The sequence below is a fragment of the Penicillium manginii genome (assembly GCF_028828005.1).
Source record: "Penicillium manginii strain IBT 31320 chromosome Unknown utg000001l:1.0-3466041.0:1.0-3467806.0, whole genome shotgun sequence".
NCBI lineage: Eukaryota > Fungi > Ascomycota > Eurotiomycetes > Eurotiales > Aspergillaceae > Penicillium > Penicillium manginii.
This window is the reverse complement of record NW_026643102.1, coordinates 1455316-1479737: the sequence shown is the minus strand read 5'-3', so window position 1 is coordinate 1479737 and position 24422 is coordinate 1455316. Positions and strand designations below refer to the sequence as shown.

At 51.0% G+C, this 24422-nt stretch overlaps 8 protein-coding genes across 8 annotated transcripts; 4 read left to right on the top strand and 4 right to left on the bottom strand.

Annotated features, from left to right (window-relative positions):
* Positions 1–952: 952 nt before the first annotated feature.
* Positions 953–1880, top strand: N7533_000531 (PDGFA associated 1 family protein; the record flags this gene model as incomplete). The annotated part of the gene is made up of 3 exons (XM_057097181.1): positions 953–1001; positions 1060–1127; positions 1230–1880. 3 exons carry the CDS (start codon positions 953–955, stop codon positions 1878–1880), a joined length of 768 nt encoding a protein of 255 aa, XP_056965674.1.
* Positions 1881–2363: 483 nt separating this feature from the next.
* Positions 2364–3531, bottom strand: N7533_000530 (unc-50 family protein; the record flags this gene model as incomplete). The annotated part of the gene is made up of 5 exons (XM_057097180.1): positions 2364–2675; positions 2747–3084; positions 3146–3149; positions 3245–3344; positions 3428–3531. The coding sequence occupies 5 exons, from the start codon at positions 3529–3531 to the stop codon at positions 2364–2366; spliced, it is 858 nt and encodes a 285-aa protein (XP_056965673.1).
* A 1550-nt stretch (positions 3532–5081) lies between these two features.
* On the top strand, positions 5082–9421 carry N7533_000529 (Sec7 domain protein; the record flags this gene model as incomplete). Its single annotated transcript, XM_057097179.1, is given in 3 exon segments — positions 5082–7437; positions 7493–8176; positions 8187–9421. The coding sequence occupies 3 exon segments, from the start codon at positions 5082–5084 to the stop codon at positions 9419–9421; spliced, it is 4275 nt and encodes a 1424-aa protein (XP_056965672.1).
* A 1129-nt stretch (positions 9422–10550) lies between these two features.
* Positions 10551–16027, bottom strand: pld3 (phospholipase D; the record flags this gene model as incomplete). The annotated part of the gene is given in 4 exon segments (XM_057097178.1): positions 10551–10626; positions 10711–11096; positions 11131–15471; positions 15491–16027. 4 exon segments carry the CDS (start codon positions 16025–16027, stop codon positions 10551–10553), a joined length of 5340 nt encoding a protein of 1779 aa, XP_056965671.1.
* An 888-nt stretch (positions 16028–16915) lies between these two features.
* N7533_000527 (uncharacterized protein) lies at positions 16916–18092 on the top strand (the record flags this gene model as incomplete). The annotated part of the gene is made up of 2 exons (XM_057097177.1): positions 16916–17282; positions 17374–18092. 2 exons carry the CDS (start codon positions 16916–16918, stop codon positions 18090–18092), a joined length of 1086 nt encoding a protein of 361 aa, XP_056965670.1.
* Positions 18093–18722: 630 nt separating this feature from the next.
* On the bottom strand, positions 18723–19562 carry N7533_000526 (60S ribosomal protein uL15; the record flags this gene model as incomplete). Its single annotated transcript, XM_057097176.1, has 3 exons — positions 18723–18941; positions 19178–19376; positions 19531–19562. 3 exons carry the CDS (start codon positions 19560–19562, stop codon positions 18723–18725), a joined length of 450 nt encoding a protein of 149 aa, XP_056965669.1.
* A 695-nt stretch (positions 19563–20257) lies between these two features.
* On the bottom strand, positions 20258–21346 carry N7533_000525 (uncharacterized protein; the record flags this gene model as incomplete). Its single annotated transcript, XM_057097175.1, has 2 exons — positions 20258–20925; positions 20992–21346. The coding sequence occupies 2 exons, from the start codon at positions 21344–21346 to the stop codon at positions 20258–20260; spliced, it is 1023 nt and encodes a 340-aa protein (XP_056965668.1).
* A 298-nt stretch (positions 21347–21644) lies between these two features.
* On the top strand, positions 21645–24303 carry N7533_000524 (fungal specific transcription factor domain-containing protein; the record flags this gene model as incomplete). The annotated part of the gene is made up of 8 exons (XM_057097174.1): positions 21645–21704; positions 21829–21842; positions 21913–21936; positions 22190–22638; positions 22691–23001; positions 23068–23478; positions 23724–23779; positions 23832–24303. The coding sequence occupies 8 exons, from the start codon at positions 21645–21647 to the stop codon at positions 24301–24303; spliced, it is 1797 nt and encodes a 598-aa protein (XP_056965667.1).
* Between the last annotated feature and the right edge of the window lie 119 nt (positions 24304–24422).

Here is a 24422-nt window from a genome sequence, read left to right as displayed (position 1 = left end):
TTATGGACCTTTCAATCGAGGATGCGGCTTCTGCACCAAGGCTAAAAAATGCTGAGTTACAAGACACCTTGCCTGCATTTGATGTCTTCTCAAGTCTACTATTCTCCATAGGTGCTTATTTATTCAGTTATAGGCATTGCACAGACGTACTAGTAGAAGATCCTCTTACAGGCCGCTTATTGTCCGATCCTAGATATCAGGACAAATTGAATTTGCTACCCTCGTGATATTCCTACGTAGGCTCAAGCTTTATTCAAGATATTTCCTCGAACGTGAATTAGCCTAGCAGAAGAGGACTTAGCATCAATCAATGACTCCTTGGGAAGAACCTGGCCTTGGGGGGGGGGGAAGACTTTGTATGATTATTATGGCTGCTCTAATTGGGCCGTCAGTTGTTATACTTTCTGCTCTCCAGTCTCATTTTTTCTTCTAAGAATACACATAATACTTTATTCATTCAACCAGTTTCTTTCTTGTAAAATGCAATTTGCAAAGAATAGCCAAGCATCTATATGTAGCACTGTACATGTAGGGTGGCGGTACCCCAGCCCTAATGATCACTGATATTCGGGCGGAAGCTTCGCCTCCCCACCGAAACTGATTAATTCCAGCCCGGTGACTCGTCCGCATCTCTCTGTCATTGTTCCACTTCAAGCCCTCTCAGACACTCAAATCACGGTAAGTAGCCTGTTCAATTCTATACGTCTGTTTCTGTCCAGCTCCCTGTCTTTGGCGCTTTCATTTCCCGCGCACCTGTTCCAACACCCCACTTTCCCAAGCCCTTGCCCCTCCATTTGCGGTCTGCTCTGTGTTTGCCTTATCCGTGACTCGAAGTGACTCCTCAACAACCCACTAACATAATCAAGGGTTAAAAACAAGCAAACATCCAACCGAGCTACAGACTCTTTGAACCCAATCCAACACATTTCCAATCCACATCAAATCACCCATCATGGCGCCCCGCGGTCGTGGAGGAAAGTTCTCAAAGCCCTCGCGAGGAGGTATCGTGTGCCCAGTATCCCCCCCCACCCCGAACCCAAACTGACCATCCTTGAACAGGAGGCAAGAAGTTCAGCCGTGACCTACAGCCCATCGATAAAGAGGGCAACACGCTCGGTCTCTGGCGCGTACGTTGAACCCCGGGAGGCAGTGAACAAATTCAATTCCCCCCTCCCTTCCCCTCCCATCCTTTAGGCCAAAAAATAAAATAAAACTGACATCCCACCTAGGACCCCGCCGACGAAGTCCCCTCATCCAGCGACTCATCCTCAGAAGAAGAAAGCTCTGACGAAAGCGACGACGCCGCCCCAGCCAGCAGCGCAACCCAACAGCAAACCGCCCCATCAGAAGAAACCCGCGAAGCCCGCCGCGCCGCCGCAAAAGCCAAAAAAGCCGCCGCCCTAGCAAAGCGCAAGAAGGGCCCCGCCCAGGTCGGCGATCTCCCCACAGACTCCGAGTCCGAGTCCGACGACGAGTCCTCCGCGCCCTCCTCAGCCCTCCCCGCAAACCCGAACCACACAGCGCAATCGCGCTCGCAACTCACCAAGCCGGACTCGGGTGACGAAAAGCCGAAGAAGGTCGTTAAGGATCTATCGCAGTTGTCGCGCCGGGAGCGCGAGGCGATTCAGGCGCAGCAGGCGAGGGAGCGGTACATGAAGCTTCATGCTGAGGGGAAGACTGATGAGGCGCGGGCTGATTTGGCGCGGTTGAAGATTATTCGCGAGCAGCGGGAGGCGGAGAAGGCGAGGAAGGAGGCGGAGAAGGAGGAAAAGGATGAGGCTGCTAAGGAGCGGGAGGCGGCTATCAAGGCCCGTGAGGATAAGCTTCGGGCTGCGGCTATGGGGAAGGCGGCGCCGGGGAGTAAGAAGGGGGGGCAATAAGAAGAAATAGATGAGATTGGATGTTTATAGTTGTGAGGTTTGCTGAAATATTTATTTGTTTATGATCTATACGTGGGTACGGAGCTGATGCGAGGTTTGGGGGTGGGAATGGAAGGGAAGGGAAAGGAAGGGAAATAATGCCTGATCCTGGTCCTGGTCCTATAGATGAAAAACAAATCATGTACACCGACGCCCACCTAATCACAGAAGAGACGAAATTACTCTTTTCAATGCATAGCCAGAACAGCTCGAATGGAAGAAAGAGAAGGGAAAGGAAAGGAAAGGAAAGGAAAGGAAATGAGAGAGGAAATGACGGGTTCGTTCGTACATGGGACATAAAATCAAAGCCCCCAGGAATTAGTTTAGAGTCGAATAGCCCCAGAGGCCCAGAGGGCTCAGAGGGTCGGGTTAAGCTAAGCCAAGTGATTCTTTCTTAGGCAAAGGATGCATGTAGCTTTTTATGCGCCCTTTTATGCGCCCTTTTTATACACCCCAAAACAAACCCTCGACGCCCCATCCATCCATGACAATCCCCCACCCGGCAATCAAGCTAATGAGCCAGAGAAGGGCGAAGACCAGGATGGGAATGAGAAGCAGCTCCGTGTTATGCAGGAATGGGAGGGCGTTGTAGCCCAGGAACGTAATGTAGGTGTAGTAGATCAGGGCGGAGAGGTAGAGCGTGTTTCCGAGGAAGGTGGCGAGGAAATTGCTCGGGCTGCGGGTGAGGAGTGGGAGGAGGAGGAACTGGATCACGTAGAGGTGCAAGTAGAGAGGGAAAAAGGCGCGGTTGGAGACCTGGGAAGACTGCGTTAGAGAATGGCGAACAGGCAGGGGGATGTCATTTTTATGACTCGGAGGGGGCATACATCAAAGCAGTATCCGAATTCTAGCTGGTCCTTTTCCCCGGGTTGCATGAAGAGACCCTGGGCAGCACCGCGTCGGCGACCTCTCGAGCCTCGGAAGCCGGTCATCGAGGCGGCGGCGCCATTGGGACCAAAGAGGCGGCCGATGACAAAGTAGCCGATGGCAGAGACGAAGAGTGATGATCCAATGAAATGCAAGAATACGAAGAGCAGTGATAGCCGAATGATCGCGCCGAAGGAGGGGGTGTAGGCGAGACCCCAGGCGAGGGCTGTGAGGAGTAGGAAGAACGAGAGGAGGTAGGTGAATGATGGGTCAGGGCGATGCCATGTGTTTTTGGTTTCTGTCAAGGTTCGAATTAGGGAATAGTCTAAGGGATAGGCACAGCAGATGGAGTGACTTACGTTTCTATAAGGACATAGAATGGTTAGCATGGATCGATCAATTGGAGTTGGAGTTGAACTGGCTGCCCGAGATCCGACTCCCCGGCCGAGTACACTTACATGGTAATATATGGACTTGAAGACCTTCTTCGGGGCGATTAACAAGGAAGTCATTTCCCAGATGGCCATTTCAAAGTCCATCTGGGGGAATTTGAAGAGCCTATTGGTATAATATGGTCAGTCGCGATTGTCTTTGGGGTGATTCATTCCCCCCTCTAGCATCCCGTTCCCCGAGGAGCGTACCTCTTAAAGAAACGCGGCATGCGCACACTGGACCCGCGACGAGGGGTGGAACCGAAATTGGTCGGACCAGCATGTTGGCGAGGAACAGAAATGTGCGGGTTCATTGTCGAGGCCCGTTCTGGTCAGGAACAGGAACGGTCATTGACACGACACGTTGATCACTTGAACGAGTGAACTCGGGCTATGTCATCGTCACATGACTTGTGCCTGAGGCAGATAATAGTATCCAGCATAGAATCAGTACACAGAATCAGTATGCAGTGCTTTTAACTGTTTAGTTGTTATATTTCATATTTCGACATATGGAACATATGGAATACTATAGTATGTCCTATTCCACAATTACCTAGGTATACCTAGGTACGAGTATTCCTTTCGTTGACGGTATCAGTCTCGTGACTAAGCCCTAATTATGATATCCATGATATGGTGATGTTGAACTGGACCGGCACTTCTGGAAGGGAAATCGTAGTCACAGTGCCTACGCCTGGGCAGTACCTAATTAGTAATTGACTTGAAGTTGATACCTGGTATAGTACTATTATATACACCTAGGTCTTACCTACCTAGGTACCCACCCAGGTAGTAGTTATATATACATAGGTACATAGTACGGAGTACTAATGTACTCGACAAACGGAATCTAGAATGTAGCCCTCCAGCCCCTCCAGGGCTGGAGGGCTTCGTAAATGACCCATCAATTCAACTTGGATCAAACAGAGTTCATAATGCTCACTGGCAGATGCCATGGTCTAAAGTCAAAGTTGCCTCGGGGATGCATCACATTGTGCAGTCTGCAAGAGCATGGACTCGGTCTCCACTTGGCTCCACCATCAAGATCGACCAACTTGCGCAAAAGAAGAGGAGTCAGAAACCCACCGTGGTATACACCTAGGTATACTATTTACCTAGGGTACTGGCCTGTATATGTAGACACATATAACCTGTTACTCTACTCCGTAAGCCAGATTTAGTTCTCTCCAACTCTGCTGGGTATAAACGGATAACCCCAATAACCTTAGGGAGCGCCAACGCATCGACCCCCTGAATCGATGCAGAAGGACTCGGAAGACTTCAATTTCCCTTTCCCTTCCCTTCCCTTCTCCTTCCTTTTTCTCTGACCGTTTGTGTCAATCACTCCAGTCTTTCCATTTAATACCTTCTTTATCTGATTGCAGTGTCTTAATGCCCTAAACAAATACCCGAATCCTTACAAGTCTATTACAAGTCCACTACTCCGTAAAGTTCCAAGTTCCACCTTCTTTGACTAGTTTCAACCTTGGAACTTCAGGAGTTCGTCCTGCCCCCGGCTTGTTTTCTCTTTCACCTGGTCCCATTATCAATTCACTTCACCTCAACTCACCTCAACTCTTCAGGGTCTCCCCCCTTGCGTTGTCCGGGACATGCGATGACCCTCTAAGATTCATCCCCTCCCCGTGCTCTCCGCTCCGCAACTGGTCCACGTCCACTTCCAGGTCCAGCCCACTCCATTTTCGGGCAACGACGTCTTGAGCCTTGAGCCTTGGGCATTGCCGGTACGTCCCATCAAGATCTCCCCCCCTGAGTCCTTCAATCCAGGGGATTTTCATCTGGATTTGACCCTCGACCATCGTTCGACTTCAGACTCGACTAACCCGCGCTCTCAAGTGTGACAATGTCTCAGCAGCGCGACACATACACTGCCGGTTCCCCTCCCCGAACCCCTCCCTCCCAGACCGCGACATTCAGGCCCAAGCGAGGATACACCCGACCGTCCATTCGCGACGCCTTCCCGGAGACTGCGGCCGGCCTCGACAATGCGCCCAGAGCGAGCGAGTCCGGGGACGAACGGGACCCCCATGATCTATCCCTGTCCCCAAACCACGCGGCGCGCACATCCATTGTTGATAATATGCTGCTCTCGCTGGATCAATTCGCCCCAGCTTCATCAGTACTAGACGACTATAGACTTTTCAATTCGGCCTTTGAGACAGACTCAACCACTGGCCGATACCGCGGCCACACCTTCTCCTCCTCCATGTCTTCTGAAGCCGACTTCGGATATGATGATAGCAGCAGCCGCTACGCTACTATAACCGCCAAAGGCCGCCGGAGCAACAGCAGTTCCAATTATCAGACAGCCCCGAGGAGGATGGGGAGTGCCCGTGGGGATGCCATGAGCACTCGATCAGGCGCCGGCACCATGCCGAGATCCAATGATATACGTAAAGGTAGCAAGGGAAGCACCTCGACGGTGGACTATACATACACAATCCCTAGAGGGCGCGCTGATTCAGGAGGCATGGATCGAGATCGGCGCTCGGAAAGTTTTGACTGCGGCCCACAGAAGTTCATCCCACATGCGGACGTCGATGCAAGCCAGACCTACTTATACGATGACGATGCGGCACCGACACCAAGTGTTCCAGCAGGACCTCGCAAGGTCCATGAATATAGAACCCCAAACGCCCCTGCATCACGGACGCCTGCCGCCTCGCGGCGAAACAGCGTGAAGTCAGCACAACCCCAGGTCCGCAAAGCTCGCCCTGAGAATATTGGAACGAGCACTTTGAAAGGTCGGGATAGTGAATTCCAGCTATCCGGTGATGCGGATCTCGATATGCCTCCGGCCATGCCAGCAACATTAGATCCGCCTGCGCCGAGCCCGACTATCTCTTACAATAAACCGACTTTCACCCAACAACCAGCTTTCCCTCAGCCGGAACCCACTGCGATGGCGACAACCACTGTCATCACTGCAACTAATAGCAACAACAGCAACAACCCTGCAAATGCTCCCAAGGAAGCACGCCCGGGCTTCTTTCGACGTGTCTTTGGCGCAGCAAAGAATTCGATACCAGTTCCAGCAGAATCCCCAACATCCAACACGCACGATGTATCATACGTGCAAGAGGTTGAGCAGAAAGATTCCCCTGGAGCGACTGCCACGCTCAAAACCCGCAGACAGCAACCACCCCCGAAGAGTTCGGCCGGAGCACCACCTCCGTCTACACGTGAGGGACCTCCACACTTGGTCAAGCAGAAATCTTCGTTTTTCCGACGTCGCAAGAAGTCTGTAGTTGATGTCCCGCCACCGATCACCCTACCTCAGGACCTTGCATCGAACGCTTTGGATTACATGAAGCCAGAGCCCAGCCCGGTGAGCAGCTTGCGACAGGTGATGAATCCTTATATAGCAGATGGCACCCCAGGCAACCCGGAGGCTCGCGAGGGCAGCAAGCTGGCTCGGGAAGCATTGTCGTTGCAAACGCAAAAGCCAAGAGAAAGTGTCTCGGCTCCTGGAGGTCCCTCCAAAGCGAAGCAAAGTCTCCAGCCGCCAGCTTCCTCTCGCGGCCAGGATCGCTCACCGCTAGCAGGCGGTCGTGGCACCACTGATAATACTCCAAAGGCTAGTGATGTGGAGTCAAATGCATCTGCCGATTCCCCCTTGCAGGAGAAGAGTACAAATCCAGCGTCACCGGCCATGCTGTCACCTGTTTCTGAGGCTTTCCCTCGCAACCTCAAGCTTTCCACTAAGACTGATGTCTCCCAAGATACTCTGGCGGGACCTAAAAAGTTGACACTCCTCCCCGCCGACAATAATGTTCCTGAATCACCTGCCGCTTCCGAAGTCTCTCACTATCAGACTGCATCAAACACCCCTGTAATTGAGTCGGACGAACCCAAAGCGATTGCAGACGAGGAAGATACGATGGATGGCCCTGGTGAGGCTGTTGAAGATGGACATTCCGCGGCTGATCGAGAGCAAGCGCAAAAGCTTTTTGATAGCCAAGACGAGGTCGTAGGAAATGATCCAGCTGCCGCTTGGCTTGGTGACCCTGATCGCGCCACAATCCGCGAGGCCTATATGCGACTCTTCAACTGGTCCAATATGAATATTCTTGCTGCTCTCCGAAGTCTTTGCCAGCGCTTGGTTTTGAAGGGAGAGACTCAGCAGGTTGACCGGGTCTTGGATGCCTTCTCAACCAGATGGTGTGATTGCAACCCGAGCCATGGCTTCAAGGCTACTGGTAAGCATATGCTCCCGAAATTACTACCTTGGATATCCTTCTCACAAATTTATAGATGTCGTCCACACCATTTGCTACTCCATCCTTCTACTGAACACCGACTTGCATTTAGCCGACATTGAATCAAAAATGACCAAGTCGCAATTCGTCAGAAACACCATGCCGACTATCCATCGTGTTGCTATGGATGCAGCACCAGAAGGCTTCGAGACATTGCGCCCTGTCAACCGCTCTAAAACCGCCTCTTCAAACCCCGACTCAACCCCGACTCCTACCTCCGCCCGCTCTCCTACTTTCCCCTCTGATATTGGCCGCAGTTCATTAGACATGGAAAAGACAGCTGATACCGATGCTGGCCCATTGGTCAGCACTCCTTTCACTGGAACTGTCAGGGCATGGGAACAACAGGTCGAAGCGGTGCTTAAGGAATTCTACACCTCGATCCAAAAGCAGAGACTCCCTCTTCACGGCGCGCAGCCCGAGAAAGAGATTTCACGCATGTCATCCAACAACTTCCTCGGTCCAACTACCAGCATGCTTCGCAGAAGTCCCAGCACAATTAGTAAAAGTGGCTCGGACATTTTCCCTCGTGGCCGCTCGGCTGATTCCCGCCATGGTGCCGCACGCTGGTCATCAAAACCGCGCTCGCGGGGCGCCAGATTATATCCCCCGTCTATGATGGGATCCAGCCGGACAAGCTTGGACGACCAGTCCTCGGTCTGGAGCCCAGGCGCATCAAGTACGTGGAGCAAGTACTCACTTGGCAAGTTTACCTCTGCTTCCGTGGACTCGTTTGGATCAGAGTTCCCCCCGCGGCGATTACCAGCAATCAATCGGTTTCGCCAATGCTCTCAGCCAAGCAATCATCCGCGAAGACTCCGCCACCTCCATCTACAGCTTCGACGAGCCGGAGAGAACAACGCCACTCCTGGAAGACGATACGCTAGCCCTGGCCGGCGCCCCCTGGGCCAAAGAAGGCAGCGTAAAGCACAAGCACCACCTAGACGCAGTCGACAAGCGCGCCAAGGACCGCAATTGGAACGAGTGTTTCGCCGTCATCCAGCAAGGCTGGATGCGCCTGTTCTCCTTCACCAACGCATCAAAGTCAATGCGCATCAAGGCGAAGCAACGCGGCGGCGTCGTCGTCGGAGGCGGCAACTGGACCGAAAACGCAGAGGAGATTTGGAAATTCATGCTCCGCCAGACTATCGCCAGCGCCCTGCCTCCACCAGGCTATTCCAAATCCCGCCCGCATGTTTGGGCTTTGAGTTTGCCCACCGGCGCGGTGCATCTCTTCCAAGCGGGCACTCCGGAAATCGTGCGCGAATTCGTCTCAACGGCTAATTACTGGAGCGCGCGGTTATCCAAGCAGCCCCTCGTTGGGGGGATCAGTAATATCGAGTACGGGTGGAGTGATGCGGTTATCAATAGCGCATTGATTAACCCTGATCAGAATCGGTCGCCGCCGCCTTCGTCAGGCACTGCGGGCCCGGCTCCGCGGGCTAGTATTCAAAGCTCGATTCGCAGTTCTATCGATCATCAGGGTGCTATTCGGCCGAAATTACCCGCTGACCGGGTCAATATCAGTGACTGGAGTCCGCCGCAGCAGAGCATGGTTGCGTCGAACTTGGTTGAGGAGGACCAGTTGAAGGCTCTGCAGTCTTATGTGAAGAACGTCGAGGATGATCTGCAGCGGCATAATGAGTTGCGGCCGGCGATGAATCTGGCTTTCTCGCCGCGTCATCCGAATTCGTCCAAGGCGATGGCGAACTGGGAACGGAAGTCTTCGTATCTCCTGAGGGAGATTGTTAAGTTCCGGACTTATATTGATTCGCTGCGGAATGCGATTCATTCCAAGGGGAAGATTTTGGCGTCGGGGGATTTTAAGACTGATGGGGAGGTTGATGTGGTTGTGGATGGTGAGAAGGGGGAGGAGAAAGGGGAGCAGGAGCAGGAGAAGCTGAAAACTCCTGTTTCTGCTTGATTGAGCTTGAGATTGAGCTTGAGATTGAGCTTGAGATTGAGCTTGAGATTGAGCTTGAGCGGTGATTTCTGCTCTGGTTACTCTTCTCCCATCCATGCCCTCCTGCATTATGACCTTTTCATTCTCCTCTTCTCTTTTCTTTCTTCTTTTCTTCTCTTCTTTTCTTTTCTTTTTCCTTTCTTCTCTTCTTCTTTCTCCTTCCCTCTTTTCACGACCGCGGTCAAACCCTTGTATATACCCCTTCCACCAGGGAACAGAGTCGGGATCCCTCACCCACCCACCTACCCACCATCCAAAAGCGACCCACGATTCCCCCCCCTGTTTTCTTCCATGCATATAATTTGCATGTACATCTTATACCGTGTGCTATCTCGCCCACGTTTACTTTTCCCTTTTGCCTTTCTCCTCTTTGGAACCTTTTTCTGATATCTTATTTGGACGCGCTGGATTGAATTGGATTGGAGGGTTATTTCCTTTAATTGGATTACGATGATGTTATGGATACCATGATTTTTTTGGAACTGAATGCATGTCTTGTCTTCAAGTTGTTTTCAAGTTGATACTAAGGTATCCGTGATCTGAGTAGAGTAGAGTAGAGTAGAGTAGAGTAGAGTAGAGTAGAGTAGAGTAGAGTTCGAGTCTCTTTCAAGTTTGTCTGGCTATGGACCTTGTACACCATTACTACCTAGCCTAGTACATTGAAAAATGCCAGTTGCACGTTGGTATATTTCTCGCGGAAAAGTATTGGGAGGATTACCACATGCATGTCGAATTAACTTAGGTCTAGCGCTGAGAAACAATCGAAACTTAAGGCCGGGTCTAGAAAGGCCTCCGGGGCTTCTAGTGCAGGCGGTCCCTAGCTAAGCAGTAGCAGTAGTAGCAGTAGGGAGCAGGTAGCATGTTTAAATAAAAGAAGCAAACTCAAATCAAAATTATCCGCCCATTTTAGCCAAAAGAAGAAAGAAAAGCAGAAGTAACCAGTGAAAATGCTCGGATTCGCTCGGCACACGCGTTTCAAAATATCGGACGGAATGCGAATCCCCCCCAGGAAAGAGGGAAGGGGGGAGGGACTTGGGAGAAAAAAATAATAATAATAATTCAAAAAAGCGACGCCTCGGATTGTATCGGATTAGTTATAAATTTCCAGAGGGGAAATCTGATCAAGAGCGTAGAGCCAGTTTCCACCTTGTTCCTCTTTTTCGAGCCTGGAAATGGAGAGATTAGTTAGTTGACCGAGTCGCGAGCATAGGGAAAAGGGTCACGAAAGGAAGAAATAAGTGTAAACGTACCAATCATATGGCCAGAGAATAAGATGGCCCTGGACTTTATTCAAGAGATCCTCCGCTCGAGCAGAATCCATGACTTCATCCGATGCGTGGAATTCGCGCTTAGAACCGCTGGTTGTTGCCCTGCGGCGACGTCTGCGGGATTGAGAGGCGTTGAGATTGACGGCTTCGGAGTAGTCGACGTGTACGGAGGCTGAGCGGAGCTTTTCTGCTTCCTCGGCGGCTCCGTCCTCCATGCTTGTTGCGAGCTGGGGGTCGGATGCTACCTTGAGAGCGGCCTTCTCGTCAATCGGCGAGAGGGTCTCTTGGTTTAGAAGTTCGGACTGCGGACGCTCGGGGTCACCGTGCGTAGACTCCAGCTTCTCGTTGATGGTCTGCGGGTTGTCTGTCTTGGGGCTGAGGGGGGGATGTTGGCGAGCCTACGCTAGAGGCGCCGCCTGGAGAAGTCGGGCCGGTGGAGGCGGCTGGCTTTTGCTGCGCGTTGGGCCTGTTGCTTTGGATCTCGGCGAAGCGTTCTCCGTATGCGGCGTACTCTTTGTATTCTTTCCAGTTCTTGACTTCGCTGTCTGGCATGCAGCGGAATACGGAGCGGAAGACCTTGGTGTTCTTCTCTGCGACGGCTTGCCAGGTGTCGAGGTAGAATGCGTCGTTCAGAGGGTCCTTCATGCAATCCTTGTCGACGAAGATACGCTTGAGATCGGGGACGTATGGTTGGCCGTATTTGGAATTGTCGTAGTTTTCCTTGGACACGATTAGGCCGGCACTGCCGCCGCACTCTGACTCGCGGCTTGAGGATCCGGAGGCACCGTGGCCATTGCCATTCGAGGGATTTTCGGAGTTGGTGTTGGTCTCAGAGTCGGCAGACGATCCTAGCTTTCCGTCCTTGCGGGCCGATGCAGTTCGGGATGGCTTCTGTTGAGCAGTCTGCTTTGGTTCTCCAATAGTTCCCTTGCCCTCAGAGGCAATGGGTGAAAGCAAAGCTTCTCTTCCAGCTGGGGTCATTTGCGAGTCACGGCCGACGCCCAGTCCAGCCTTCTCAATGGCTTTCAAGTTGTCGACTCCCTCGCCATCCACATCTTTAGTGTGCTCAGGGTTCGAAGTGACGCGCGGGTCTGCCGTAAGCTTCCTGTTGCTTTTGAGGTTGGGGTTGCTGCCCTGTTCCCAGTCTACATCGTGGTTGAAGCTGTGCATGCCTTCCGAGCGAGACAAGAATTCATCTTGAATGCGATGGCGACGATCGATCATATCTCGCTCATCCTGTCGCTCAATCATGGAAGAGACCGAGTCCGGTCCCTCTTTGCCCTTGCCTGTTTGAGCACCCTCTTCTTCAACGACCTGGATTTTCCGGAGCTCTTCTTCGGTGGCAAAGTCATGCTCCAGAAGTTCGTCAACGTCAATTCCGAGATGCTCGCGCATTAGACGCATCCGAAGCGTGTGCGGGTATCGTCCCACCAGGTAGGGCTTGCCGTTCATGGTAGATTGGATCATATCTGTATCGCGCACGATTGAGGCAACTTCGGAATCACGCGAGCCCAGCATGGATCGCTCGTTGATGTTGGCCGATCCAATGATGGCAGCTCGATCATCCACAACCATACACTTGGCGTGGATGTACAGCTGTTCTGTGACGAGTTGTTGCTGAGGTCCAATCTTGCCCCAGGCTCGCAGACTGAAGAACTGGATGTAGTCCTCTGGTTCAATACCCAAGGCACGAAGACGTCCAAAGATAGAAGTCTCGCCGCGGCAGATACTGCGGTATTGACACTGCATGATTAGACGCACACTTGTTCCGCCTTCGCTGTCCACGGTGTTCTGGAAGCCTGGCATCAATGGGATGACAATCACAGCACGCCATGCCTCTTCATTTTTGTGGGCTCTGACGATTCGCTCCACTAAAGCATCGCCAATAAGGTTCTCGATCTTTCTTCCATCAATTTCACAGGTACTGATGAAGAACTGGTTCTCGATATAGACGAAATGATCGGACTCTTCGATCAGCTTGACGTAGGCGTTCATGATACTATGTTCTGTAACATCTGGAGTTCCAGTGGACCACATGCTACTAGAGCGCAAAATCTGGACTTCGCAAGTTCCCTCTAGACCCAAGGCCTCCATGTCTCCGTCATTAAAGTCCGGGGGCGGCAGAAGGAAAGGAGTTGGGCGCGTGGGCTTCCGCTGACGAAGGATATAATTCCAGCGCTGGACGAAATGGCGAGTGAGATCTCGGGCAGGCTGACCGACCACATGCATCGAAATATCGTGCCACGGCATTCGAGGAACAACATTTCGGTCATACATCTCCTCGTACGGCTTGTCCAGGTCATAAAAGTCCTGGATTCGAGGATTTGAGTAATCCTTACCGGGCCAGAGTTGACAGTGGTCTGAGTCTTTGGGCATATCCGTTGTCTCAAAACCAGTTGGTTTGTCATCCGTGAGGTGATGCTGGGGTGTATCCCAACGTCCGAAACACAGATCAATCCCTCCAACGAAAGCTAACGTGTGATCGATAAGACAAAGCTTCTCGTGGTGAGCCCAGAAGAAGGTATTCTGACGGAACTGGTTTGGAGATCTTTGCACGAAGATGTTGGGGTGGAGCTCGAGGAGGGAGAATTTAGAATACTCCGAATCGATGGGAATGGCCGAGTTGATGTTTCGGTACATGATGATGAAAATCTTCACGCCCTCACGAGCCTTTTGTTGAAGTAGACGATCCAAGCGCCACTTTTGGCTGATAGCGGCAGGTCTCCTCAGGTAGAGTTCCGGGCTCAGCCACCAGTCATGAATATAAATCACATCCTTTGCCTGGTTGATGGCTCTCGAAACCACCCACATGTGGTCACGAGCATCGACAAGCCACTGCGCGAAACACTTCTGTCGCACTGGTGCAAAACTATCAAATCGGTTGTGTTTCATCCACGGGGAGTTGGCAGCCATGAAGCGGATCGAATCTTCAAACTGTTGGAGCTGACGCTCGTTTCTTGCCAGCAGCTTGAGTTTACGCTCAGAGTTCTCCAATCGAAGTGTGTGATGTTGAGGATGTCTAGCAGATTGCTTGGCCGATTTCGCCAGATCCTTTGCTTTCTGGTTGCGAAGGCTGATCTTTTGCGTCTGGACTTTGAAGTAAGGATCAATGAGGAAAACATCGTAGATATTCATCTCCTCTGGTGAGTCCACACAGACAATGTAGCTGTGGCGAACCAGGAACCACTTGGGCCAATGCCTCTTTTTGATGAGAGATGGAGTTAAAGCCTTCCGGAAATCAAGGCCCTTGGATGACTGAATAATCAGGAAGCCCTCCTTTCCGTGGTAGCTCCCTTCGGCAGCAAGTCGAACGCCAAGAGCAGATAATTCAAGGAACTTGCAAAGACGATTGCTGTCAGCTCGGAAGATCAGGAAACGAATCATCTTCTGCAGATACATTTCAAGCTTCTTGCGCTGTCTCTCGGGGTAGGTTTCCCTTTTCCCGGCAGCTCCTTCGCCTGCTTCCGACTCGCCATTTTGATTCGTGATGCTGGACTTTCTCCGAGCAATACCGGCAGAAGGTCGACGCTGGTGCTGCTGAGTCTGTTTCTTCTTCCGTCCAGCTCGTTCCGTACCACTCTGGGCCGTTTCGTTGCCAGTCTCATAGCCACCATCTTCTTCTTCTTCATCTTCAAATTCGCTCTCCAAGCCTCGAACACCTCGCATATAAGGGAAAGCACTTCGAGGGAAACGAGGAATGCTGGGACTGTTCTCGCTAGTCCGTAGCTGGATATACTTCTGGGTGCCAAGGTGAAGCTTGTACTTGAGATGCAAGTTTGCAAAGTCTCTCAATGTTCGGAAGATAATCCACTTCATGCGTGTCATACCACTTCCGTATTCGAGCTCAATCCGGAACACGAGATGGCGATCGCCAGAGTGGGAATCGATGCGGCTATCTGTAACACGAACCTTCAACTGTTCCAAGAGAATTGGAATTCGTTTGCTTCCATGCTCGTCTCTTTGGAAGGCACTCGCCAGGATGAGAGCCGCCGGTACAGCCGAGGCCAGCTCGGCAAGCAACTCTGCAGACTTCTTATTGTCCACTGTATTATCAACCTTGCGGCGTTGACCGATTAGTTTGAAGCCGGCCTTGATCTGTCTCCATCGCTGGGCACTGGCGCTCGTTCCTCGCTCATTCCGATGGCGCTTCCAAGTGGCCGTGAGGCTTTCCGCATTCTCTGATGGTCCAGCAAATCCGGTAAGTCGCCGTAAGTGACTGGGGCGCTCATCCTGGCTTCCTTGCGCATCATTTTGTCGACCCACATATGTCATCCCTCGAGTCCCTGCCCAGCCAGGCCTTTTCCGTCTATTAGTGAGCCTGTCACGGCCCTCATCCTCGGATACACCCTCCCGTTGTTGGGGCGTGAAGTCCGTGGTGCTGGCTCTGCGGGGGAAAAGATTGGTCCGGTAGTTTTCGAATGGTGCAAAGGACGACGAGAAGTGGAAAGAAGGCCGACGGGTTGTTTTGGGTGTCGTAGGAGCGGTACGATTTCCACCTTCTTCCTCCTGAGTCTGTCTCCGGCGGAAATTCCTCTTTTTCTTCGGGGCTTCCCGTTGCTCTCCACCGCTCTCTTCGGCATCGGCGTCAATATCACTTCCCTCCTCCGGTAGAGGCTCCGGGAAACGGAAATCGCCACGCTCAGAGCCTGGGGTCTGCAAATCAGCCGGGACCCGGATCTCCCCTATATTAGGTCCGCTGGCGGATCGTGCGTGTGATGCAAACGGAGGAGATGCAGCTAACGACTTGATTTTATTCATAAACGATTGCCTCCTCTCTAGTCTGTTCCGAATCATCGCCGTATAGAGAGGCTGGGCGGGATTGAGGCTGCGACGGGGGCAGTTCTGAGCCATCGTTTTCTGCGGTCTGGAACTGGACGACGCTCGGGGCGCGAGAGGGAGGGGATTGACCGGAAATCGAAGTTTGCTGTTTGTGACGACTCAAGGATGGCGGCTTTTCATCGGTGGTGGATCTGTTGGGCAATCGCGAGCTCAGGGATGGTCTTTCCCGAGGGGAGTCTTGCTGCGTCGAAGATGCACGCAGGTTCTCCTTGCTCTCTAGAGGTCCGTCGGCCCCCGTTGGTATCGGCCGACTCTCCTTGCTCTTGGATTCCTCTGCGGCACCGGACGGTTGAGCCGTCTTGAGCGATGCAGGTCGATTGGCTTCGGTTGGAGAAGGGAACGGGGAGGCCAGCTTCCCGGCATTTGAGGCGGAGATGGACTCGGGGTTCTTAGATTTATTTGTCTCGGGGTTCTGATCAGCCTTCTGCCGAGGGGCAGAGGCTAACATGGTGTCGGTCATGGTTCTATTGCAAGACGATCATTAGTTGTAGCTCCTGACGGCCACGTTCCAAAGTGGGATTCGCATACATTCCGGATCAATAGAGATCCTAACGGGGGTGATCGGATCTTGTGGGCATTCTAAGGTCGACGTCCACAGATGCAATGTGTTCAATGGGGGAGGGGGACAGCACACGCGACTGTTGACATTAAAGGAGCGTTGGTGGTCGAATTAGTTGGCACCTCCGGTGGAGTTCCGCCCCGTTAGAATGTCTCCGACTGGAGAAAGGCCCGCCAAGACAGTCAAGTGGGCGGTCAACAGTGGAAAAGGGGGAAGTGCAAGTACTGGTGCTAAGTATATATATATATTTTTTTTAAAAAAAGCACCTCCAGTACAGTACGAGAAGTGTGATCTTCTGGATGAATAATCTGGTATGATCAAAATGTTCATCGGTTTTTGTTTTGCCGTTTGAGGCATTTCGTTTCAGCCTGGGGTAGGGTCACGTGGCAACCAAGTATTCAATAGATTATAGAGCAGATGGAGTACGGAGTACGGAGTAATATTGGCAATGAGAAGAAATAGTTGTAATAGGAGTATAGAAGTATAGGAGTAGATCGAGAAGATTTTCTTCAATCGGAATTAGTCTTGCGGCGTTAACAAAGGTGGAGTCGTTCAATCTACCAATGGTTCACTACTGTACAAAGGTACTTCCCAGGAACCCTCGGCTCTGGCGCGATATACCCGAGTCGCCTCGCTAATACACTTTGCTCCCCGCCATATTTCTTTACTTTACTTCATAGACTTCCATTCTCAATTCCCCTGGTCCCAATTCCGTCGAATTCAAATTCTCGCATTGATCGACTAATTGCTGAATCAATTGATCATACACGCAACAAGCAACAAAGCACAATGACCGACCCCATGAAGACCCTCGACGACTCAGGTCGTCCTGCACCTGCACCAGTCTCACGTAAAATCTACGCAATTGCCGGAATCTCAGTAACCGTATTCGGACTCGAAGAGCTTCAGTCTGAGACCAAGAATGTCGCCTGCCTCTGGTTACTCCATCCTCGATTAGCGACGCAAGAGCGCATGTCCGGTATCGCGGCGTCCGCTATTGGCGACTGGAATAGCAAGGCTCAATCGTCGACTAAGGGATTGATTGCTGTTTCGTTTGACCAGAGAAATCATGGGTCGAGACTTGTTGATCCGTTGGCTAATGAGGCGTGGAGGCAAGGGAATCCACGCCATGCGCAGGATATGTTCTCCGTTTTCCGTGAGTACCCTAGTACCTACCTTTGATCGAGTACTTCAAGAAGTACTACTATTAGTGATAGATTGGTTAGACTAACTTACGAGGTTTGCAGAGGGAACGGCTCGGGATACATCTTTACTGATGGACTATCTTGAATCATACGTTTTTCCACAGGATGAACATCACATTTCGGAAAACCTAGTTTTGGGCGTCTCGCTAGGAGGTCACGCTGCATGGAGCTGTCTCTTACACGATCCCCGCATGACATCCGGAGTGATCATAATCGGATGTCCCGACTATCTAAATCTGATGATAGACCGAGCCCGACTATCCAAGTTACCTTCCTGGACAAAGTCCAGCCCGCCAGGATCAGAGATCCTCGGCTCAGAAGCATTCCCAACTTCCTTCGTCGATCTCGTCAAGCGATACGATCCGGCCAGCTTGATGCTCGGACCCATGGACCCTGTTTCTTCTGGCCTTCCGCGCGAAGGACCGTTGCCCGAGCCAACGGATAAAGAACAGCAGGCACTGAGACCATTGTTGACCCGGTGCCTGACGGGCAAGCGTATTCTGAATATATCTGGCGGGGTCGATAAGCTTGTGCCCTATCACCGTGGAGAAGTGTTTCTGGCATGGTTTAAAAAGGCCATTGCGAGTAATGGGTGGTTTGGCGACGGCGGCGTGACTTTCGAGGATATTATTGACCAGTCGGCGGGTCATGAGGTGACTGCCAATATGGCTGACGAGGCTATTCGATTCATTAGTGAGACGCTCGCTTCTAGCGATGAGGGGACAGGGCGGAGGGGTTCTGTGCGGGAGTCGAAGATCTAGATGTCGGATGATTAGACTATATATGTGCATATATTTTGTTAGAAATTTGGGTCTTAGGCTGATCAATTGCATCTACACTGGTAGCCGTGAATAGGTACTAGCTTCCAATAGATCCGAGTCCCAGTTATTCTTTCAAACTACAACTGCCTACGTAGACACCACATAGTTGAATGTGAATCGGAACAAGGACTGCAGGGAGGCTAGCATTGCGACTAGTCGTCCTGTAATTCCACATCAGATTAACCGGGCTTGACTCAACCCACACAGAGAGTGGATTCAAAACCTCAATCTCAGTATGAGCCTATTAGTGACTGGGCGAAGCTTAAATCAAACGGTACAAGACATTTGAAAAATTCCTCCTTATGGTATTTGTTTAACACAATTGTGAAATCGTAAGGGCATTCGGAGGCCATGCTATGCTTCATATTGCATACACAAAAACCCTTTTTCTTTTTCGAGCCAGAGCCCACCATTCCTCCTGACTCCTGGCGGTCTCCTTTTTTCCGAGATTCCACTCCTCCGCCCTAATATGGATAGGATAGGAGAGACTGATCAAATTGGGATCCATCCACAAGACCGTTGCCCCGATTCACGCCTTCTCTCCAACAAAGAAAACTTTCGAATCAACGCTTATGCGACCAGCTCAACAACACCACCAGCCTCCTTGATCTTCTGCTCGGCGTCACGGCTGAAGTAGCGGGCGCGGACGACGATGGGGATCTGGGGGAGACGGCCCTTGCCGAGGACCTTGGAGTAACCGAGGGGCAGGAGGTCGATGACGGGGGCGGTGTCGGTCTTGGAGCCGTTCATGTAGGCGTCACGCTTCTCAGCGGGGACGAGAGACCAGAGCTATGGGGGAAAATCCAGTCAGCTAATCATGGTTTTTTTTGGATATCTCGATTTTGCCCTTCAATTGGCTTGCGGGAGCGTGGTTGTGTTTTCGTGGCTGTGTTCCGTAGCCGTGGCCATTCTTTTCTTTTCCTTTTCCTTTTCGATCCCCACACAGACACAATCACACATCCAGCTTTTTCGCTTGCTTCTCATTTTGGGCGGAGATCGACTTGAATTCGAAAGAGGTAACGTACCTTGTCCAGGTTGATGGTGGGCTTCCAGAACTGCTGCTTGGTCTTGTGGAAGTAGCGCATACCGACCTTACCGAAGTAACCGGGGTGGAACTTGTCGATGTTGGTACGGTGGTGGTGTTGACCACCGGCCATACCACGACCACCAGGGCTCTTGCGGTGCTTGCCGACACGACCGTAACCGGCGGACACGTGGCCGCGGCTGTGCGAGAAAAGCTGTTAGTATCCTGGGCTGCGTAGCGGTTTGCAAGAACGGTGCCGGCGGCGATGTCTCGAAATTCATCGAATTGGTGCGCCGGGCTTGCAGACTTTGCTGATTTCGCGGAATGGCGAGGAGGAGGAGGGAGGCGACTCACTGCTTCCGCGTGTTCGAAAAACGGGTAGGCATCTTGTCGTTGGTGGTGTGTTCGACAAGACCGGATTGAAGATGGGCGTTGAAGGGGTCGTGGATACTCGCACATCCGAGGGAAAATCGTGTGCGCTATCGCTTGTCCCGTGATAGGGTCAAACCCTTACTGGGGCTGCATTTACCACGTGATGTGTTGAGGTTACCGCCCGGAGAGCGGTGAATGGTACAATAATTCTGCCGGCCAGCCTCACGGTACATTACGTCACGTCTTGTCAGGGCTGCAAGCAGGGCTTAGTTCAATCTTATCTGCTCCTACTCCAACCTTATGCACTTGCTCCAGCTCGACCACAAGCTCTGGTTACAGTGGCGCTTGCTCCAATATCTCTCCGTTCCTTGGTAATATTGCCTACTATAATACTGTCAACACCACTCCCAATCCTAACTCCTGCGGAATAACTAATGATAGCCTGACTGAGCTGGTCTTTGCCCTACCCCACGGCATCATCTGAATTACGATTGGATACAACGCTTAGTCACTAACCTGAAGGCCAATTAGTTACCGAATCAATGTACTTTAGTCAGCCTCCTAAAGCCAATCATTCGTTAACTTAGCTATGACGAGAGTATGTATGTACATATCCTTCCATTGTTGCCTTGTCTCTTGCTAGTTGGACTAAATTTTGTCCTACGCCGCATGACACATGAATCTATCTATACCTAATATGCTAAGGTCCTCACAGATAATCCCCAATCAGCTCGTCGGTCTTGTTCCAAATAGTATCAGAAGCACCATTCCGCTCCAGATCTCCCAGAAGTTCACCGAGCTGCAAAGTTTCCATCTTGTTTCCAACACAGAAGAGGGATCCGTTCGTCGCTCCGTTGACGGTGAGCCCTTGCTCTTGCCCTTCTGCTAAGGGTACACCTTTCCCACCATACTGAGAGCTCGTCATCACATACAAAGACCGTACTCCAGCCTCCTCGGGAGTGGATTGAGTGATATCCGAGGTGACCTTGGGACCTCCTGTCGCTTTATCTTCAGTCCATTGATCACCCCAGCTTTTTTTAAAAATCTCAGTCGAGACCAAACCTGGATGATGGTGAATGAAGATAATTTTACTGTTCTCCGGCTGCTCTGCCAGTCGTTTGAGGCTCACAGAGGTCATCGTGGCGCTGTGGTTGGCATAACTCTGGACGCTGAAATGGTCGGGTTGCTTTAGTTCCAGATCGTCAAGGTATAAGTTGGCTGTTTCAACGCCCGTGCCAAGAACGTTCACGATCCTGGGGGAGTACTGATTGACGCCAGGCTTGAAAGCTGCTCGCAGAAGTGGGAGTAGGCGTCGAACGAAGATCTGACGACTATAATATCCCACGGCCATTGCAATTCCCAACCCTTCCGACGTTTCTGAGAGAGAGCGGGGGTGGTTAAAACTTTACTGATGTATGCATCCGACTATGATATCCGACATACCTTGGCGCCCAGTGAAAGGCAAAAAGCCAGCAGAAAGGAACAGCATATCGATATGTTTCTCACGACGAAGGATCTCATCCGTGAGCCGCTTCGTCTCGGCCAAGAGAGAGATCTGACCTTCCAGGAAGATCAACTCGGCGGCCTTATTGGATGCACGTAGCTCGTTCAGCACCGGCTTAAAGCTTTCTTCATTTCGGCCGACAACATAGGCCCTTAGAGGGTAACCCTTTTTGACATACTGCGTCAAGGTTGCTTGACCAATACCTGCAGTCGCACCAACAAAGACAGCAACTCGGGGAAGAGTCGTGCCGGTCAGTTGAGTATTAGAGGCGCTGAGCGTAGCAAGCGAAGTCATGGCGAGTGCGTGGAAGTAAAGTTTGGAGGGATATTGTTTCAAGTTCTTTGAAATGATGAAGTCTGAGGAGATTGATGAATTTCCCACCTGGGCACATGATCCAAATTATATAACAGTTGTGTACAGAGTGACGAGAGTAAGTCTAAATGTATATTACAAACCAGATATTAGGTCCTTCACGTCATGACAAATTATCAATAGTTCAATTGTAAAGCCGTGAGAATTTGGATTGGTAGCACCATACTCTTAGATTTAGATAATTAGTAACGCGCATCTTAAGACTCCCGAGTCCGAAAGTATGATTGGTCTTTCGGACTGGACGGACGGACGGACGGACGGAAATCACCGACTTCCCGCAGTGCGTCACCATCACGCTCAGCCCTTTTCACTCTCCGTCCAGTGTTCCGATCCGACAAGAAGCAGCGGTACCTTCAGAATCGGGCTCATAGCGTTTAATACTATGGCGCCTAATGCTATACTAGCTGAGCGCTCAGCGGTACGTGTGCCCATTATGCAGGCTCCGCGCTTATGCCAATGTGGGGACGGGAACTAATGTACGCATTTAGTGCGACTTTTGTCATTCGAGAAAGGTTCGTCAATGACAATTATGCAACGGCCTAAAATCCGGAGGTCTTGCAAGAGCTTTTTTTTGGCTGTCCGCTCCTGTATGTGTTGACACAGAAGTTTCCCAGATCAAATGTGATCGCCAGTTCCCCTGTGCCAATTGCGTCGAGGCCCTGGTAGATTGTCGCAGAGATCGACCTAGGAAAAGTAGGCGCTCGAAAGGAGCCCGGTACGATGTACAAATACCCATTATAGTCGAACTAAGCTCACATTGTGAAGTGTGGTCTCCTTGTCTGAAAGGCTTGCTGCGCTCGAGTCGACAGTCGCCGGTCTTCCGCCTCAGGACGGACCGACTCGATATGCGGTACCACATGATTTACCAGAGCAGGAGAATCTCACGAACGACACCGGTAGCGTTTCTCATTCCGGTCAGCAGAATAATGAATGCCTTGAAAGACGATCGCCAATTCTGTTGGAGCCCAATGCCACAGATGGCTTAACTCAGCAAGCCTCAGAGGGTACTCGATTCCTGCAATGCGAGCTGGAGTCAAATCCCTTTCTCGGAACCAGCAAATCTATCGTGATGAAAGATGCGATTGACTTTGTTAATCGGCTCTCTAGTACGTCAAACACATACTTTGCGACCGATGCTTTTGCCTCATCTGAAATCAGTGTGGATCTGGAGCCAAAGGGGTTCCCGCCAGAGTTGTTATATATGATGACCATGAGTGAGTCTGTGGGTACGTGAAAGTGGTTGATGTTGTTGACTGATGTCTTCAGACGGAGCGCCGAATACTATGAGGCAGTCATTTTGGCCTGATCATGTTTCTTTTCAAACTTTGGAAAGAATGTGTTTGTCCCTGATCGAAGGAAAAGAGGACAAACACAAACTTACTTGCTACCGTGTCTGCGTCTACATGAAAGCCTCCGCGCTGCTTTGCCGACTACCTAAGAAAGATCGGAGTGCACCACTTCAAATGCATCTTGAACAAAGCAAAAAGCAATATGAGAATGAAGTACACAAAGCTCTTTCCGAGATAGACTATCTTGCACCGCCCAGTTTGGTTCTCTTACAGGCATTTCTGTCGGGTGTATGTTGGGCCTGTTGTTCACCAGTCTGACTAAAGCGACTTTCATACTGATTCCCTCCCTACCAGGCACTGTTCATGCAGAATCAGGGTGATATGTCCCGAAGCTGGACATTGGCAGCTTTCGCATCCCGAACATTGGTATCTCTCAGTTATCACTCGATTGAATCTATCACGCTCAATGATGAGAAAAATCGTGACGTGTATGGGTCGTTGTATACGTGTTACTACCTCGACAAAATGCTCAGTGTGCTCCTCCTCAGACCACCGTCACTTCCAAAACTGAAGATCAAGCCGACAGACCTGGTTTATTTGGATAGTCAGCTTCCACTCAGCGCCAGTGTTAAGACCATGGTTGAGTTTGCGCAGATCCAGGAAGGTGTCCTCGATATACTCAACCACACCAGTAAGAACGATCAAGTCACACTTATTAATCAGCTGCTCCAGGACATGCATGAAATCAATTCAATGATCAAAAAGGTGAGCGATCTCTCTATACATTCAATCAGGGAAAAACAACAGATATTGATATCGCGTTCTGCCAGCATCAAAATCTGCCACTCTTCCGAGAAACAACTTATGAATGGGCTGCCCTAGAGTTTGGTTATTATGCACTACTAGCTAGTGTGTTGCATTTAAAACAACGCGTTGTCCAAGACCGATCAATGCGGGAAGATTGCCTACGGGCTTCCCGACAAGCACTCATACACCTGGAAAAAATGCAGGACAAGCTTTACATAGATGCAAACTTCCTCGACGAGTACCCATATTTTCTCACGTGGTCAGTCTTGGCTTGTAATATGATGGAACGATTGATTTCTAACTTTCTTCAGGACACTACTGTTCTACCCACTTAATGCATTCTTTGTCCTTTTCTGCAATGTTGTATACTCCGCGAACCTGGACGACTATGCATTAATGGCAGCAGTCACCAAAGAGATGCGGTTTACCGAGATCTATCCCGCTATTGCTGAAATACATAAGCTCTTCTCGGCTTTCCTGGAGATGGTCGGGCCTCTGGTCCATAATCAGCCTCATATTCCGCATTCTCTACCCATTCCCCATGCTGCAACATCAGGAAACGAACCTGCAATTCCAACCAGCATGGCAACTCAATATAACCCTGGCCCCATCGGCTCAAACATTCCCCAAGAAAGTGGTATTGGTCTACCAGACCAAGGCATTGTCACTCAAGACGGACTGGTTGCTCCGGACGAAGAACTCTTGTGGGACTTGATAGATTCTCAACCATGGCTGGGCTGGATAAGATCGGATGGCTTGACAGAGAATCCGATCACTAATTAGAATGGATCTTATAATAATTTTTCATATATAATAACCTGAAAAAGTTTATCTGCATGGTCAGCCAAGGCAACAGAATCGGACGGACGGAAATGTCATAGTTCCGGACTCAGCAGGAGTAA